The sequence below is a fragment of the Balaenoptera physalus genome (genome assembly GCF_965194825.1).
Source record: "Balaenoptera physalus genome assembly, chromosome: 11".
NCBI lineage: Eukaryota > Metazoa > Chordata > Mammalia > Artiodactyla > Balaenopteridae > Balaenoptera > Balaenoptera physalus.
Window position 1 is genome coordinate 103,009,284 of NC_138896.1, and position 19,453 is coordinate 103,028,736.

The following is a 19,453-nucleotide window of genomic DNA, read 5'->3' on the forward strand; positions in this document are numbered from 1 at the left end:
CTGGAACTTTGGGTAAAAGGATGAGGAAAGCCTGGAGTTGCCAGAGACCACCACACAGGGAGATCCTACCTGAGGAGGAAGCCAACACAGAGGGAAGCAGAACAGCAAGGTGGAGACACATTCCTGACAAGCTCTACTAAGCTCCTGGATCCAGCTGTGCCTGAAGCCATGCCTACCCTGGGACTTTCAAGTATATGATCTGAATCCCTTTTAGGCTTAAGTCAGTTTGAGTTGGGGGTTCTGTGGCTGGAAACTGAAATAGTCCCACTAGAATAGGAAAACCCACCTATTAGTCTTGCCTCTTATGCCAACTCCAAGAAACCTCACCTGAGGGCATACCCAGCTCTCCTGACAAAAATGGTGGCCAACAGGGCCTGGGACTGTCCCACAAGACAAACACAAAGGCCAATAAGAGAACTGCTGAATAATGATTTTTTCAAAGTGAGACTATCACAGGGAGAAAGGAGGGCTGTGCTCAGTCAGCATAGGGAGGTGTTGTGACTCTCAGGCCCTCGGCACCCGTGCTTGCATGGGCCCCTTCCTCCACTAAAAGAAACGTCAAAAATTATATCTTACAACTGTATTGTACAGAGATGAATATAATCCAGGCTCATATTCTCTTTTTTCTTATTATTAAAAAAAAATTAAAACATTTTCATGGGCTCTGAAAGCATCGTGGGCCCTGGGCACTCTGCCTGATCTGCCTAATGGAAATGCTGGCCCCAGGTCCGTATTATCCAGACTGCTTGTCTACACTATCCAGGCTCCCTAGAGACAAACCTGATTTTATTTCCTTGTCTAGAGGGGTGGAAGGTCTGAGGAGACCCGCAGAGCCCAGGCTGGCCTTTCTCTCTCTACCTGATCACACTTCCCTGGGTCACCACCGTTTGGCCTCGCCTTCGGGGTACCCACTGCACTGGGTCACCCCTGTAGCCTGGCATTGCCACTCTGCATGGTGGGGAGCTGCTCTCGACCTGTCAGGTGACAAGACCAGGAGCGCCTTGATGACCCATGTCTGGTTCATTGGTGTGCCCCAGGTCCCAGCTCAGGCCGGGCGCAGAACAGACCCCCAGCAGGGGAGGGACAGAGGACAAAGCCTGCTTCCTACTTAGGAAACTCTCGTCACTTAGGATTTGCACTCAGGCCAGGCAGGACACAGAAGGGAAGGAGGCAAGCCGTGTGGGGATGCAGTGGACTGGAGGTCTTTCTGGGTCGCTGTCTGCTCCAGAGGATGACGTGCTGACTTGCAAAGCTGGGTGGGTGGGGGTTATGTGGGTCGGCCCAGCAGGTGGGCAGGCATGAGTCAGCAGGAGAGGCCCCAGGGGAGTTCCTCGCCCTGATTCCCCCTCACTCACCTTCATCACTGGTGTGAGGCTCGGTGCCATTGTCGTGGTCAACTTCGTCGATGGTCCCCGGCTCGCTGTGTGGGCTGTCACTGCAAGGAAACATGGGGAGGGGACTCCTGGGGGGCTTTGTACCTCACGCTGCCCTCAGCCTCCCACAAGCGCTGGCCTAGCTCACCTCTGTGCCTTGACCCAGATCAGGCCAGGCCCACTTCATCCCATTTTTTTCATCTGACCACCCACAGACCTTCCTAACAGAAAACCACTCCCGGCCCCCTCACCCATTGGGAAGATTCCCTGAATACCATCCCCCAACTGACCCCAGCCCTGAAATTTGCTGGGCTGTCTTCTTGGTAAAGGCTGTCAATGCCTAAGTGTTCTGTAAGATCTAGAAGGCAGTAAAACACCGACGTTCTTCCTCAGAAGGACCTCAGGCCAGAGCAGAAGGAACTCTGGAAGTACTGAGAGTCACCCGTCTGGCTTGGCTCCCTGCCTGTCTTACAGCAGAGGTGACAAGCTCAGCGAGGTGGGTGAAGCTCCCAAGGAGTGGGTTCCTCGGGGCTGCCTCATGGTGCTGCGTGCAAAATCCACATCAGCCCAGGTGGCGAGCAGGCTGGCAACCACGATGGGCTTAGGGGTAGAGTGAGTCCAGGACCATCAAATTCTGTCATTAATGCACTGGGATAATTTCATCAGCTGCTGCCCCCTCACTGGATTGTAAGCTTCTTGAGGCCAGGGTTCATTCACATAGTCAGCCAATCAGTTTGTTTTTACTCAAACCATTGATTGAGTCTTAATCTATGCCAGGCACGGTGCTAGGTAAGACGGATGCATTGATGGGTAACGTGGACACAAACCCTGCCCTCAAGGGCTGAGAAACAGAAGTGCTACAAGTTGAAATGTGTTATATAGGCACAAATGAACAGAGACAAGAACAGGAGAGGGGACCTACATAGGGTGTCAAGGAAGGCTTCTTGGAGGTGACATTTACAATACCATTTAAAGGAATATGGACTTTATTATGAAAAATTCTCCTGGATAAGTTCCAAACTCTGCACAATGGCTTAAGACCTTTCATAACCTGGCTCCTGCTGGCCTGTGGGGCCTCCTCCCTCACCATTCTCTCGTCACGTGCAACACTGCAGGCATACAGAACGCTTTTCATTTTATTGCATGCTCCAGGCCTAGCACATTCTTTGCCTGCTCTCACCTGGCTGACCCAGTTCATCCTTCAGGTCTCAGTCAAGTCACCGTGTTTCCTCCAGGAAGCCTTTCCTGACATCCCTACATTGGCTCCAGGGCCCCTACTCCTAGAACTGCCTGTTTCCTCCTCCCTGTCTCAGGGGTTACTCTTGGTCACGTTACATCCCTGCCCCTCAGCCCAGGGCCTGGCCCAGGACAGATGCTCAGTAACCATTTGGTGAATGAATGAATGTTGTCCACTGTTATGAGACCCTCAACCAAATCCTCCTTTTTGGCTTTGAAAACTCCTCCAAAATTACCATGTAATAAATAGTTTTCCTTTCTCATGGAGCACAAATGGGATTAAGAAAAGTGTGGTTATTGTATGTAGTGCTTTGGTAAGTATGCTAAGATCTGTACGTGCCTTCCCAGAGCACTAAATATATATATTGCAGCAAGAAAAGAAAACTGGTAATGGCTGCAAAAGCGATAAAGTTGAAAAGCTTCTCTTTGTCTAAAAAGTGTGCTTGCTGGTTGTAGGATTTCTGTTACAGATCAGGGACAGACTGGCTCCAGGTGCCTCAGATGAGATTACAGAGCTGTGGCCCAGTGCTTCTACGCAGAGAAGTGTTGCAGAGAAACAAGGAGGCTGGAACGTTTCCCTTCTTTGAAGCCGCTGCCCAAATATGCCCACAGAACTAAAGCGAGGCAAGAGTCCAGGAACGCTCTGACAATCAAAAGACTAACTCCCCTGTAGGCATCTGGCTGAAAGCGGTGTGGGTAATACCTAAACATACAGCTGTGTGTTGTCCTGGATTGGGAAGAAAGAAAGAGTAGGAACCCTTCGGTTTTTGTCAGTTGGTGTTCTGAATTTTCTGTCTTAACAGAAATGTCCTATTTTCACCGTATTTTAAGGTCTTAGCCTGGGGAAGGTAGTCAGCCCTGAGTTTGATAAGATTCTAAAATATTTCTCCCAAGACCCAGTGTAGCACCAGGTACAGAGAGGTGCCCAACTACCACTTGTTGGCCTGGCGTGGAGCTCTCAAAGAAAGTGAACAAACTTTGCCAGGAAAAGAGAACTCTATGTGGTAGGGGACAAGGGTGGGAAGTGTCATTCTCAGTTTAAGAGGCTGAGGTGGGGATTATCCACGCCCCTGCTGCCTGAGATGGGCTTGCAGCTCACCTGGCCAATGACAGCATTACATACATCTCCTAATCGATGTGATTAGTTCACCAGACCCAAGCCTCAGGAGGAGACATAATTCTTGGGCTTGTGTTAAAACATTTGGGAAGGAGAAGCTCTTTTTCCACTGGGGATGGCGAGAGAACAGGCTCTAAACTGGAGTTACCAGATGCCTCTTTGAAACTACCAAGGGAGAGGCTGCCTGAGAATGAAGCCAATGTAGAAGAAAGCAGCCAGGGGCTGGGAATTGCAGGACTGAGTCCTGATGATAATAGTTGAACCCCTGGATCCAGCTATACCTAAAGCCATGATCCCAGACTTTATTTAGTTAAAACTAAATTCCCAATTGGCTTAAGCCAGTTTGAGTTGTATTTCTGTCCCTTATAAACCAAGACAGTCTTGACTGATGCACCTATCCCTCGTATAAGGCTGGTGCGAAGCTCAAATGAGAAAATATATATGGGAGTACAGACTAAAAAGCAGTAAGAAAATCAAAGGGTTTCTTACTGTTCTGGTTCAACAGTAACAACAACAACGATGATAATAATAATATTAAGAAGAATGGAATCTTACCAATATTCTTCCCCTCCAGCCATGCATTTTTCATACACAGGTCCCTCTAGCTCCCGGGGGCTGGGAAAGATGGCTTCATGATGGATGATGATGGTTTTGATGACTTCGTTGACGTGTGCCTGGCAGGACACAGGGTCCTGCCCATCAGGGATGTGCATGAGGGTGGGCCCGAAGCAGATGGCCAGGTTGTAGGGATCCATCATGTTCTCGTCACTATATTGCGAGAGGCTACGAGAAAGGAGTACCCACAAGTCACCAGGGAAAGGTGAATCCTCCCCCGTGGTTTCTTTCTCTTGGGGGCTCTACTCAAGTTCAGGAGGGTCCCATGTTCTAGGAACAGTTGTACCTACAAACCTCAGGACACCCCCTCCCAAAGGAGGCCAGGGCTCCGTCAAAGAGGGCCCCCCCCCCCTTGGCTGGGCAACTCACTGGTTGAGGAAAGCGAAGAGGTATCTCATGACCACGATGACCACGCGGGGAAGGGTGATGAGGATTTGTTGGATCTGGTGCACCCTCTCAGCTGGGTTCTCCAGTTCTGTAACATAAGGGGACTTTTCAGGGCGCCTTTCATCATCAGAGCGCCAGGTAGCTGACGTCTGTGAGTCCCACCTGTGAGATCAGCCCATGTGGTTCAGGGGGAGGCATGTTTTTTGTTTTGTTTTAATTAATTAATTTATTTATGTATTTTTGGCTGCATTGGGTTTTCGTTGCTGCACGCAGGCTTTCTCTAGTTGTGGCGAGCAGGGGCTACTCTTTGTTGTGGTCTGCGGGCTTCTCATTGCAGTGGCTTCTCTTGTTGCAGAGCATGGGCTCTAGGCGCAAGGGCTTCAGTAGTTGTGGCTTGCGGGCTCTAGAGCGCAGGCTCAGTAGTTGTGGTGCACAGGCTTAGTTGCTCCGTGGCATGCGGGATCTTCCCGGACCAGGGATCGAACCGTGTCTCCTGCATCGGCAGGCAGATTCTTAACCACTGTGCCACCAGGGAAGCCCAGGGGGAGGCAGTTTTACTCTCAGTTCCAGGGATGGAAATGTGACCCTGGCCTGGCCAATCAGAGCATCAAATTCCCCTAGCCACAGGGCTGGGCCCAGGGAGGGGTCCATGGCCTAATCAGAACAAATCAGGGTTGATCCTTGGGACTCAGCTGGAGAAACCTAGAGAGACGTTCCCTCTTGAAACTGGGTAGAGGAGCAGCTGAGGGTTCCCAGGAAAGAAGATGGTGTCCGGGAGTGAAGTCACCACAGAGCTGGAGGGGACAGATTCCTGAAGATGTCGTGTGAGGTCTGAGTCCAGCTGGGCCTAAACTTTTCAGATATATGAGCCAATACATTCCCTTTTACGGGTTAAGTCAGTGTAAGCTGAGTTTCTGTCACCTGCAGCCTATGAGTCCTGATGAACACAGGCAGGGACCAGGTTTTATTAGACTCTTTAAAAACACCAGCTATAGCACAGGCCTGGCACAGAGTAGGTGCTCAGGAAATGAACACTGAATAAATAACCACCTCTTGAGCTGTATATTGGTCAAAGAGCCTGGTGATTCTTGGGCTCTTGTCTCTGACCCCCGTTTTCAGGTCAACCTTAGAGATACAGACATTTAATCAGTCAGGCCAGGGTTGGGGGCAGCAAATTGGGCTTGGTAAGGAGAAAAAAGTGCTTTGTGGGCTTTTCTCTGTAGAAAGAGAAAGCTCAGGCTAAGAGTGAGCTACCAAAGCTCCAATGATTATCTGCAGGGCTGATGCATAAACCCATGTCAGTTTCTTTTTCAGAGAAAAACGTGTTTTTCTCACTCAGCCCCTCCTCTCTCCAGCCTCCACATCCTGTCAGCATGTTCCTTTTAAAAGACAACTTCCACCTTTCTCGTCTGTATCCAAGGCCCTTCATGATGGAGCTTCAACCACCCTTGCCTGCTTCATCTCCCAGCTGCCGCCCGTTCGCCAAGTATCTGAAGATGATTAAGAGCCATGCTTCTCAGAAGAAGTGGGTGTGCACCTCTGGGGCACTTACAAATATGTGGGGCACTCTCTGGGGTTGTTGCAGTGACTGGAGGGTGCCACTGGCATTTGGGATCCAGGGGCCAAGGTGCTAAGGGTCCTGAATGTGTGGGACACACAACAAGGCACTGCTCTACCCAAAATGTCAGTAGTGCCCCGCAGAAAAACTGTGCCAGGCCACCTTAGCCACCCCCCACCCCTCCACCCAATCACACAAAGGCTCTCCTGCTCCAGGCCTTTGCACACACTGGTGATCTCTCTTCTCCACCTGGCATGCTCCAGCCAACCTTCAAGGTCTGGTGCCTCACCAAGGCCTCCACACAGAGTGGAAGGCTCTGGCACACATATCGAGTCCACTGCCCCCCATACAGGCCCCTCCATGTCCTCGGCTTCAGTCACAGTGCCCTAGACCACCTCCACTACTGTTTATTAATACTGTTTTCTTAAATACATTTCTTTAAAAAAGGAGACTTTACCTCACTCTGTAAAGGAGAAACCAGGATCACTTGCTATAATTAGAAGGTAACATAAAAAGAGATACAATGAAAGCAAAACAATGCTACCAAATTATAGGTAGACATTGTTTTATACAAAAGTTTCTGAGACTGAGGCCCTGCTCTCTCTGTTTAGCAGGGAGAATGACTTGTACGTTGGGGGCAGAGCGGGTGTCACTCCTTGATGTAACCAAGGCTTTGGGAGGGAACTGAGGAGGGACTTTTCCTCTCACACTGTGATTCAAGGTACACAATGCCATGACCTTGTACCAGGGGCCGAACACCTTGTCCGCTCAGGAACTGGGCTATTGGAGCTTCTGGAAATATTGGCTGAGCAGGTGACACGGGGCTCAGACAGGGATGGGCCTCTGTGGCCTGGGATTTCTGAGAGGTGGTCTGGAGCCTGAAGTGGATCAGGAAAGATGAGCAGGAAGTAGTGGGGGGCAGAAGAGTGGAGGAAGAGCCTTTCACACAAGACAAATAAGAGGGTTCAAGCCTCCTTAGGCTCTTGTCACCTCCTGGGCACTTCCGTGGCTGCAAATGTCCCTCAGAACATTGTGAGAAGCATCCCTAGTGAAACGGGGTGTGGGGCTACTTTTCTGTAACGCAAAGAGTTTATTAAAAAAAAAAAAAAAAGAGTTTATTCCAAAATACTAACATTCTAATGTTCTAAAATTAGAAGTTTATTTTAAAAAATATTCCCAAAAGGTTGCCGTGGATTTTGGCATCTTACAGTCAAGGTGCCTTTACTGCAGCCCCTAGATTGGGCTCCTGCCTTTATCCACAGAAATACTAGTCAAGAAGGACTCTCATGGCTAGTGATGTCAGAGGAAGCCCCCAGTCAACTTATTTTCATCATTTCCCTGTTTGCCATGTTGCTGACCTGACTCCCAAACCTTCCATGGCTCCTTGTAACCCAAGGGGAAAAGCTCTGGAATCCTTGCAAGGCATTCAACGTCTTCCCTTTCTTGCTCCATCTGACCCTTCCAGCATCTTACACCATGTACTGGCTGGGACACCCTCCTGCTGGTCCCATTGATCTGTGTGTCCCCAACCCTTCCCAGGATCCCTGAGTCCACTCCTCCCCGAAGACTCTACTCACATCATTCTCCCTCAGCTGTGATCCGAGAAACCAAGGCTCCCTCTGCCTCTTCTCTTCTGAGCTCCTCCTATACCCAGAGGTGTACCAGGCCCATGAGTCCTTCTATTATAAACCATCTTGTTATTTCCACAACTAGGTTTTAAGTTCCATGAGGACAAGAGTCATATGGCTTCTTTCAAGGCACCCCTCCCCTGCAGCAATGAGCCTGGATTGCAGCTTCAATAAAGACTGGTCAAGAAATTGATCATTCCACCTGGGAAATACTTACTAATAGTAGATATCAAATCTTGAAACCTTTCCTTAGGAAAGAGTGGGTTTTCCAGTCCTCGGAAATACAGTTTTAGAACGCCAGCGACTGAATTGATATCTCGTTCATTTTGATCATCCACAAGCGGGTCTTCACCTAAGGGGAAACAGGAGATGACGATTCAGCTCGGTAAGGGGGCAGGGTGTGTGCAGGTGGCGGCAGAGGTAACCTGGCCCAGCCTGAACTGGAGGACAGATGTGACAGCCTCCGCCACACGGCATGCTGAGAGTGCCCCCTGCAGCGGATTCTGAAACTGCTCCAATCTATAAGAACGCTGTAGAATTAAAGCAATGAACATCCGTCACCCTACTACACTTACACTCATCTTGCCATATTTGCTCTCCCTCCCTTTCTCTACTTATATTTAGTACTGCTCAATTATTTGAGAGTGTTTTGTAGACATGACAACATATCACTGCTAAATACTCCAACACATTCTTCCTAAGCATAAGGGTATTCCCCTACGTAACCGTGTATTGCACCTAAGAAAATTAACAAGAGTTCCAAAACACCATCTCACAGACTTTACTCAAACATTCCCCATTGTCCCATGTCTTTCATAGAATTTTTCAAAAGCTAAGATCTAATCAGTGTTCACACAATTCATTCAGTTGTTATGCTTCTTTAGTCTTTTGAATGCAAAATAGACCCCAACATTTTTTATTGTTAGTTTTTCATAATATTGACATTTTTTGAAGAGTCCAGGCCAACTGCCTTATAGAATGCCTCACATTCAGGATTTGTCTGATTGCTTCCTCATGATTAGAGTCAGGTTAAATATTGTGGGCAAGAATACTATGTGGGGGGCTTCCCTGGTGGCGCAGTGGTTGAGAATCTGCCTGCCAATGCAGGGGACACGGGTTCGAGCCCTGGTCTGGGAAGATCCCACATGCTGCGGAGCAACTGGGCCCGTGAGCCACAATTACTGAGCCTGCGCGTCTGGAGCCTGTGCTCCGCAACAAGAGAGGCCGCGATAGTGAAAGGCCCGCGCACCGCGATGAAGAGTGGCTCCCGCTCGCTGCAACTGGAGAAAGCCCTTGCACAGAAACGAAGACCCAACACAGCCATAAATAATAAATAAATAAATTAAACTCTTAAAAATAAATGGTATCATAATATATACATTAAAAAAAAAAAGATTACTATGTGGGTAATACTTGATCACTGGGTTAAGGTGGTGGCCTCCGGATCTCTACACCGTAAAGGTATATTTTCTCCTTTGTAATAACAAGTGTAAAATATAAAATATTTTTGTAAACAGTAAGTGATCTATGTGCATGTCATCATGCTTAACATACTTTACCCAGTGCTTTGAGCATCCAATGATAACTTTTGCCCAAATCAATTATTACCCTGCGGTTCTAACAAAATGGTGATTTTCTGATTCTGTCATTCCATCTACAATTATTAGGTGGCATTCTTCCCTAAAGAAGAGCTTTCTCCGTGTTCCCTCCACCCTCCTATTTTTTTTTTAAAACATATTATGGGCTTGTTTTTATAATTTTTAATTCAAAGTGCTATAAGCCACTACATCACTATTCATTGGGATGCTCAGATTGTCCCCAAATTTGGCTAGGGGGAGTCCTTTCTTATGTCCTTTGATGCGACCTCTATTGGGCACTTCCTTGCTTTCTGGCATAAAAGATGTCCCTGAATCACCTGGTACTTTCCTCGACCTAGACCTGGAATAAAAAACTTCTCTAAGGAGCTTTGTTTGCTTTTTGTAGGGCATGGTATTTAGAAACCAAGATCTAGGTTCTAGGTGTGCTCATTGCTACAGGAGTGTCATAAAGAACGTCTAGGTTCTTTCAGTGCATAGAGCTAGAATATACATATATATATATTTTTTCACAAGTTCACACTGATATTTCTAACTCATGTTTAAGATACAATGTTTTCTTTACCTTCATTTATTTTGTATTTGCATTTCATTTTTCTTACAGTGAAAATCTTGTTCTGAATAATATTTATAATTGATATTTTAATGTATCTGCCTTATCCTACAATATACATAAAATAGTTTCAGATTTTTAAAAGCAATATCACCACTAACAATAAACCTACTACATAAAAATCAAGGTTTATTCACAGGGCTTTTTTTGTTTTTTAGGCCCTCAGAATGTATCCCACTAAAGACATATGATCAGAAGACAGAAAGTAGATTAGTGGTTGTCTAGGGATGGGGGCTGGGGTGTAAGGGGTACAGGGAATGACTACAAATGGGTACAGGGTTCCTTTTAGGGATGATGAGAAATTTCTGAAATTAGATTATGGTGATGATGTATAAATCTATAAATACACTAGAAACTACTAAAATATACACTTCAAAAAATGGATGAGCCTTATGGTATGTAATTCAATAGAGCTGTTAAAAAACTGTATGATCAGAGCACATGTTGAAAAGTTACTCTCTGTATGGTTGTCAGTCTGATATACAGCTTATTTGTTTCTATTTATATTCAATTTTAGGGATTTAATTTTTTTAGACATCCTTTTTTTAAAAAAATATGCAATTTTGAAAATATAAAGCATCCACATGGTCCAGGAGTCATAACCAGATAAAAAGTTGCTTGCAGAGAAGCCCTATTCCTCTCCTTCTCTCCCTACACCTTACATTTAACCATTTTCATTAGTCTCTGGTTTGTCCTGCTAATCTTTTTTTCTGCAAAAATAAGCAAATACACATATACAATTTTTTTACGGTCCCTCATTTCTTACACAAAATGGAAGTAGCACACTCTGCTACTACATATACCTGTTTCTTCTCTTAACAGTAAATCCTAGAAATCCCTCCTTGTCAGTTCATAGAGATCTTCCTCATTTTTTTTTTTAATGGCTGCAAACTACTCTATTTCATGGATAGACCATAATGTAGTCAACCAGTCTCCTATGGATTGACATTCCCATCTTTTGCTGTTACGAATACTGCCACAACAAATAACCTTGTACCTGTGTTTCTTATTCATAGAGGTGTGTCTCTGTGGTAGGTTCCTAGAAGTGGGATTGCTGGGTCAAAGGGCAAACAAATGTGTAGTTTCATCAGATAAAGCCAAATTCTCCTCCAGTGGGGCTGCACCATTTTCTCCTCCTACCAGCAACATAGGAGAAGGCTGCTTTTCCATAGCCCTGCCCATGGAATGTCTTTTAAATTTTTGCCAATTGCACAGGGGAAAATATCTCAGGAGAGCAGCACTTTTCAGTTTAATGGGGGTTGCTGAGCTAGTTCACCACCAGGAGTTTCCATGGGGGACGTGAAAGGAAGCAGGCAGCAATCTGACACCTCCGTGAAGGTGCTGAGAGAGGTCTGCTCAGTGGGCTCCTCCTCCTCCTCCTCCCAGAACAGCCCAGAGCAATCTAAGTCTGGCAAGCAATGAAGAGCAGAACTGCAAATTCATACTTGGATCTCTATACTCTGCCTCTGTGGGAAGAGAATGTGTGTCACTGCCAGGGCCTCTGCTGGCCCCAACATGCTTTAGTGCGAATTAGAGAAAGACACTCCCCTCCCCCCCCACCTCCTGAACCAGGGCTTGTGGCTTCCAGGGCATGAGCCAGAGTTCAGCACACTCCTGTCCTCGTGGCCGAGTACTCTTGTGCAGTGCCCAGCCTGAACGACTGTATGTGGCGGCCCAGGCACTGTGTTCCATAGGTCAACCTCTCAGACGTTCCCATAGGAGGAGATGAAAATGCTTCCCCCACAGGGGTTGAATATAAATGTCCCCAGCACTTCATGGCTGCTCTTTACTGGTACTGGCCACTCGCCAGATTCTGCTCCCTCAGATCACTGTCTCCGGAAAAGGACTCATCTGGGACCCACCAGCCTGCACTGAATCGATCACACACACACGCGCACACACACACACACACAGGCATAATGACTGATTGCTTAGAATGAGTTCCTCTAGGATTACCTTTTTTTCTCTAAATCAGTTTTTTCTTTAAATTTAAGCTTCAGTTTTGAGTCACTTAGTTGGCTGTTGCATCAAATGATTCTTTGGTTTTACAGGTTGCCTCCCAGTGATGCCAGATGGGATCAGCACAGCCCCAGTTGCCAGCTGCTAATGCCTATAAAATACCATCTTCCCCAAAGGAGAATCATTTAAGAGTTCTTTGGACTTCATCTTCAAAAGTAGCCAAAGAATTCAAGTGACAGGTTATCCCAGAAAATCTTTTGCAGTTAGTGAACTTAAGGTATAAGTAAGAACATTCAGAATACCACACACACAGTTTAGGTGACCTTGGTATAGTGGTGGGACAGCAGTGATTATAAAATGAAAGTAATTAACATGTACATGCTCTGTTGGGGAAGACTAAAGCGAAACAGGTGTTCAGCCTAGAAAAACATTTCTCAGTGGATTTCCTATGAAGTCAATGTGTCTTGGGTTTAACTTTGAAACAAATTTAAAAATTTAAAAACTGGAAAAAAAAAAAAAAGAAAATGCTTCCCCCACAAGACTTTCTCATGAGGAGGGAAGAGAGAAAACATTAAATATATATATATATATTGCCTATACTGATATAGCACTTTTCAAGTGAGAAGCACACTGGCACATGTGATCTCTCTTAATCCTCACAGCAGCACAGCACGGCACCAAGTGGGCATGGTCCCAGCACCACCCCTCTCACCTGCAAGAAAGCTGAGGCCCCAACAAATGAAACAACTTGCTCATGTAGTCAAAAACAGACACCAGCAGCTCCCAGGTCTCGTAATGCCTGGGAGATATTCCTTCTTCTACCTGTGGTTTTCAATTCTATCTGCTGCCTGTCTGCCTGCATGCCTATCTATCTATCTATCTATCCATCATCTTCCTTCCTTCCTTCCCTCCCTCTCTCCCTCCTTCCTTTACAGTAGAATCTCAACTTTTTTTGTTTTTCAAGAAAAATGTTCCCATGGATGAGCAAAGCTGCCTTAGTTGAATTTAGAGAAAGGTGCAAGCCCTACCTTCTCAGCTTCCCTCTTTATCCCAGTATCAGCCCTTGAAGCCCCTCTGAAGGACCGTAAGAGTTTGAAAACTCTGCGCTGTATTAAGCTGTTCCCCTAGTGCACCACACGTTACTCTTGTGGTCTCATGATCACATAAAGCACATAAAATAAAAGCACAAGGATTTTATTTCGTCCATATAAGCTCTCCTTGTTAAGTATGGTTAACTTATTGACCACACACACACACACACACCATCCATTCTTGCTCTTCCTCCCACAAGGCACTTCGTCCATAAAAGGAGCCATCCAAACAATCCTCCCTCCTAGCCCAGGCCTTTGGCTCTCTGCAAGGGTAGCCAATTTTGGCTCCAGAAATGAATGGAATTCCAGAGTTCAAGATGAGCAGGATGGTGTATGTGAATGATGGCTTCCTCCAGGAGGAGAATTAGAGCTAAAATTCCAGGCCAGTCCAAGAGAAAGCTAGTTCCCACTTTTCTAGCTAGTTTCCCGGGGAGGGAGGCAGAATTATTACCAAACAGCCCTGCCTGCAGCCTGCTCCCAGCCAGGTCGCCCCAGCATTGCCTAAGGGCTGAAGGCAGGCTGCACCCAGGGCAGAGTGAACACACGGTGGGTGTGTGCTCACAGCTCTAGGGGAACGTGCTGCTGGATGGGGGCATGGCAGGAAGCCCGCAGGTGGTCTCTCCAGGGCAGGTCTCTGTGGCCAGGATCCTCCCAGCTCCATCCCGAGGCTCTGCAACGTGACAACCCCTCCCTGTGTCTCCCGCTCACACTCCTCTTCCTGGGGTAGGAAACAGATCTGAGAAGGGCCACATCCAGAGTCTAGAATGTGTCAGATCCTACATGCCATGATTTCAGCCCCAAATCCAAACCCTATGTTGATGTGAGCACAGTGAAAGGACCTTTGACTCCCTTTCCAGCCGCCCTTCCACATGAGGAGAGAATGCAGGCAGCTCTCTCACCTTTTACATACCAAGAGGACAGGGGATTGGTTTGTGGGGAAAACAGAGAGGCAAAAAACTAGCCTGGGAGACAACAGCAAACCACAGCTCTCTCCACAGCACAGCTGCTGATTCCTGCTTTTCCATGATGTTTTCTCCTTTATTTTGCCAGAAGATTACAGGAAGATCTCAAAACTTGAGTGCTGAGTTTGAGATTTATTGACAGCAAAATATAATAATAAAAATCATAATCCCAACTAAAACCCTGGTTGACTCATGTCAGAAGAGAAAGAAAGTGGGTTTAGGAATAATAAGCCAAAAATGGATTTCCCACATGTAATTTTTCAGAAGCTTAAGGAAAAGAGGTCTGTGCTCCTTTCAATAGCCTTCTGCAAGGAGCGTAGGCAAGAGCTTCGCCCAAAGAGAGAAAGAAAGGGGCCAAGGAGGAAAAGACCCATGTCTGTTTGAACAAGTGGCAAAGGACAGGCACCCTGCAGGGATTAGAGGGTTTAAAGTTTTAAAAATAAAAGGAAGAAAGGAGAAACACACAATGTACTGGTTTGGAGAGAAAGTTCCATCACAAGTTAGAGCAGGTGGGCCGCGAGGAGTGGGCTCGGGCCGCTCGCTGCCAGGGGCTGCGGAGAACACAGCGGCGAGCCAGGGAGAGGGAAGCTGGTTTCAGGAGAGTGGGGAGGAGGTGCCCAGAGGGTCAGCCAGGTGAGGAACCCAAACCCAGGGCCGGTGGGTGGTGAATGTCAAGAAACAGAAAGTAATGCGTGTGAAATCTGGGTACCAGCCGGCCCGGAGAAGCCAGAAAGGGTTTTTCTAAAAGAGACATCCCAGGAACTATTCTTTTAGAATAAGCCGTGCTCCCGTGTAGGCTTGGGTGGAGCAGAAGGACGAAGCGGGCAAGGGAATGAGATTCATCCTGGAATGCGGGTGAGAGGGAGAGGCGCCAACTGCACACGTGAGGCAAAGAAAAAGCAGAAAACAATTTTTGCAGCTGAGGTTTGGGTCAGGTGATCTCTTCGCTCCTTACAAGACACTGGCAAGTAAGAAAACACAAGGGGGAGCGGTCACCGGGCTGGAGGCACCAGGCAGTTTACTCATGACATACAAGGAATTCTCTCTGATGGGATGAGCCTGGGAGGATGGAACCAGCAAAGGGTCCAGACCACGGCTCTGCTCACTTACAATGAACACAGGGCAGGAGGGGTGTTAAGGAGTTGGGGGAAATAAAGAAGCCAAACCCTGGCTGGGCTGTCTGTCATTGCCAAGAGAAGCTCAGGGAAATGATGAATGACACTTCTATCAGGGATGCTGAGGGGAGGATACCTCTTGCTTTGTGGGCTTTGCACATGCTGTTCCCTTGGTCTGGAATGCCCTCTCCCTGCTTCCCCTGACTCTTACTCTTCAAGCCTCAGCTTAGGCATTTCCTCTTCCAGGAAGCCTTTCGAGGCTTTGCTATTCCTCCCCCTTCCACCCAAGCTGGGCTAGGGGCTCCCATGCTACCCAGCGCTTACTCCATCCTTGCGCTGACCGTGCTGTTTACTAAACCGGCTCTCTGCTAGCAGTGACTTGTCTGCTGTTCCTATCATATTGCCAGGCCCTAGTCCATTACCCACTGCAGTGCAGGGCTCAATGCAGGCTTGTTGAGTGGATGAATAAATGCGTAAGTAGGAGCAGGGCAATTCTGGGGCTCCCCGGTTCTAAGTACCCAAGATCCTGGAGTGGACTCCAAACCCTAAGCCCCCCAGGACCCTCCTCGTGTGCCACTGAGATCCACATCCAGCCCAATCCTGCTCTCCACACCCAGTTCCAAGCCAGAGTGCCTAGCGCTGCAAAGCTCTGTGCTGGGGGCTATGGTGGTGACTGCCTGGGGCTGACAGACTGCTTCCTCGACCCTGGAGCTAGATCTCAGGATGGAAGCGGGAGGATAGGGTGACGGTGAGTCTGCTCAGGAGGCAGCCCCTCCAGGGGAAGCCTGGCAATAAGTCGGGAGAATTCTAGGGCTGGAGCCCCGGGGAGAGGCTTGCTCAGAGCACAACCAACAAGGACAAACCATACACCTTCCAAGGCTATTAGGAGGATTACATAGAAGAATGGGTAAGAAAGTGCTTTGTAAATTGGGATGTGATGTATTGCGGGGAAATGGGTTTGGGATCGGGGTCCTCAGGCCAAACTTAGTACCTAACTACTCAGAGAAAAATGTAGTAAATCAGAGCTGAGGAGTAACTACGGAGACGGGATGATTCCAAACGCTGTGAAACTAGAGGTGGAGATATTGCTTAGGATGCCCCACACTGGCTCTTCTTTCCTCCCTGGGATGGGCTTTGTTCAACAACCAGAGAGCGTGATGCTGGAAAATATTGCCTTGAACGGAAATGCACGGACTCTCAGTTTCACTGTAGCAGCAAGATATGTACTAGTATAAAAAGACAGAGGTTTAAGAAGAATTGAGCTCCTCCTGACCCTAGTAAGTCCTTACTTTGCTTGGACACTGCCACTGGCCATCTGTTCCCATCAGGGATCCCGAGGCCAAGGGAGGCTCAACCAAATAAGCCACATTCTGCTGGCCACTTCATTTCTGATAAGCTTTTATACCAAAGTGGGACTAGGTAACCTCCCCGAGGGTGGGGGAGTATAGCTTTGCCAAAAACACTGCATAAAAAAGAATTAGGCAATTCTAAGCCACTCCATGTTATCTAGCTTCTTCCAACTTTTCTAAAACACAGCAGCCTTTACAGATTTGCACAATGATTCCAAGGCCCTCTTTCCCAGCAACCACTGTAGAGCCCACCAGAGAAAGTCACCCATGTGTGCTGGTAAATGTTCAACAGCTAGCTCTTTGGCGGGGAAAAGAAAAAGATCAAAGGTCTTAGTGTTTGCCAATTTCTGTGGTGTAAATACTCCCACCTTGGCTGATTTCGAGCTACCAAGGTGAAGTCGCTGAAGGTGAAGTTGGGAAGAGATGTTGATACAAGCTGCCCCAGCACCGCTGGCTCTAAGACATGCGTTAACACCCATCCTGGCTTCCTCTGGACACAAGCTGGAGATGATCACTCCACACCTACCTCTCTCAAAGGAATTTTTGATGTCATTGACTTCAACCTGGGATCCTGGCACTCTGAAGATCCCTTGCTGCTGGAGTCCTAAAAGAAATAAACAAAAAAAGAAAGAGAAAATGCCTTGAGCTCATCAGACCACTGGGAACATGAAGACTCTCCCTACTGCTTGCCTCTTTCTCCCACCATCCTTTGTAACAGAGTCATTCCCAGTGACCGTCTCCTGGCAGAAGCCCAAAAGGAGCCTTTGCGATGAACTTCAGCTGGTCCAAATACTCAGTCACATTCTGCTTCATATGTCTAGGGTCTCTTGTTTGGGCTTGAAGGAAACAAGATGTTTATATCAACACTTGACCAGTGAATGACTTCCACTCTAACCCACAGGCTAGCTCAATCAAATAACTGGGTAGTGAATGCTGCCTAGTGCGTTCATCAGTTGCACTGGTCCCAAGTAGCTTGGCCTGAGTTTACAAATGCCATCGGAGTTTAACAGCCACAGAGATTTTGAATGAGAATGATTAATGCCACTCCCTCAACCATTCCCTCGTCCATCACAGACATCGTCTTCCTTCAAGAAAATCTAGAGTCTAGAGTGCATGCTGGCTTGGGATCAAGGAGTTTGGGGGACGTTAACTTATTGAAGAAGGACAATCTCATTTTTTATGTGTTTCTACAAGGCCATAAAAAAGAGGAGACCTTGATACCTGACACAGCAGTAACAACAAAACAGCGACCTATTAGATTGAAGGAATTAGAGGGCTTCCGTCATCTGAAAAGGGAATGAAGACTGGGATCCTTTCCCTGAGATTCAGTTTTTCTGTATGAAACAACTCTCCACTTTATAATTCAGGAAAGTGTTTACCCTTAAAGGCAGGCTTTACTTAAAGTTTGGTTTGTACATATAGTATGTGCTCAATAAACGTTGTTCATTGCTTTCGTTAACCAATGCTGAATTTCTACCACCTGTGTCTCTTACCCCATCCTCCTGGCTCATTCTTGTCCAGTCACGCTGGCCTTCTTTCCCATATTAGGTCTTGACACTCGCCATTCTCTCCACCTGGACTGCATGGCTGGCTTCTTCTACTCAAATATCACCCCCTCGGAGACGGCTCTCCTTACAACCTTAGCCAAAGCAGGCCTGCCCTCCTCCAGCCGTTCTCTATCCCCTTTAATTAGTTCCTTGGCATTATCACTATCTGAAATTATATTATTTGTCTCTCTGCTTGTTCATTCCCTTGCCCTTCTAATTGGTCATGTAAGCTACCTAGGGCCAGCATCCTACCTGTCTGGTTCGTGGCTATGCTGCCATTGTCAAAAACAGTGCCTGCTATGCACTCTGGAAATATATTTTTGGAGGAATGAATAAATGAATAGATGGAGGCACAATTTAAGTGCTGGGGACACCATGTAGCAAATCCCAGACACTCTATTTCCTCCATTGAGCTTACCACAGTCTAGCAGGATTAACTGATCGGTTGACCAACCTCATTCAGCGCTCAAAGTGCGGAGCTCTGGGCTTGGGTGGGAGCAAAAAAGGAACTAATACAGTTCTCCCATGTGCCCTCCCTGCTCCTCGGTTCTCCTAGTTCCTGGGTCTTCTCACCACCACTTTCAGTTCCGCTGACACACAAGGCTCAATAGACAGCACTCAAGACAGCAGCTGTTCTATGGAACGTTTTCCCTCTCAGAAGCAGAGCAGCAACGGGAAATCTTCCCAGATGAATTTGAATCTCATTTCTTATGAGAGCAGCCTAGCACCTGTTCTGGAAAGAGCTGAAAACACTGCCCTGAGATCAAGCTTACCGTATAAATTGATGTATCTGATGCAGCTCTCGACGACCAGTGGTATAGCTTGTCCTGAATCCTTAAGAAAAAAAGTTGTGAGTTGTATTGGACTTGGCAACCTCCACAGGAGAGAAGACACTGCAAACACAGATTATGAACTCAAGCCAGAATATTAGTACCATCGGATTAGTAGGAAAACAAGCAAGGAACCACTAATTCTAAAGTCTCCACAAACAGTTAAAATAGAAAGTCTTCTGTGATTGCAGAAAAGCCATAGCTGTGATCATTTTAAAGAAATGCTCTGTCTTCCTACTCAGCTGGGAAGGAATCAGGGCTCAGGAGGCCTGATAGGCACATCAGGGAAGGCGAGGGAGCCCACCGCCTGGAGGGGCTGGAATCCGCCCTCGAAGACTTCTCTGCCTCCCACTGCCCTCAGCCCCATCTCAACTCTCTTCTCCCAGCGCTCAGGGCAGGATCAAGGCCTCTGCCTAGTACTGTAGGACCTGCTGCCAGAATTAAGAAGGACACACCATGGGGGAAGCAAGGCTGGCCC

General features: G+C 47.3%; 1 protein-coding gene across 6 annotated transcripts in view; it reads right to left on the reverse strand.

Moving 5' to 3' along the window:
• SRGAP3 (SLIT-ROBO Rho GTPase activating protein 3) overlaps positions 1-19,453 on the reverse strand; it is a 277,808-nt gene that overhangs the window by 30,280 nt on the left and 228,075 nt on the right. For 5 of the 6 annotated variants that reach the window (XM_082415583.1, XM_082415582.1, XM_082415581.1 and 2 more), the window contains 6 exons: positions 18,919-18,979; positions 17,125-17,202; positions 8,132-8,266; positions 4,711-4,816; positions 4,282-4,509; positions 1,356-1,435 (listed from right to left, as the gene is read on the reverse strand). In XM_082415583.1, coding sequence (XP_082271709.1) covers positions 1,356-1,435; positions 4,282-4,509; positions 4,711-4,816; positions 8,132-8,266; positions 17,125-17,202; positions 18,919-18,979 — 688 coding nt within the window. Of the gene's footprint in view, positions 1-1,355; positions 1,436-4,281; positions 4,510-4,710; positions 4,817-8,131; positions 8,267-17,124; positions 17,203-18,918; positions 18,980-19,453 lie in introns of those variants that run through there. The other variant, XR_014251404.1, reaches the window with a different exon arrangement.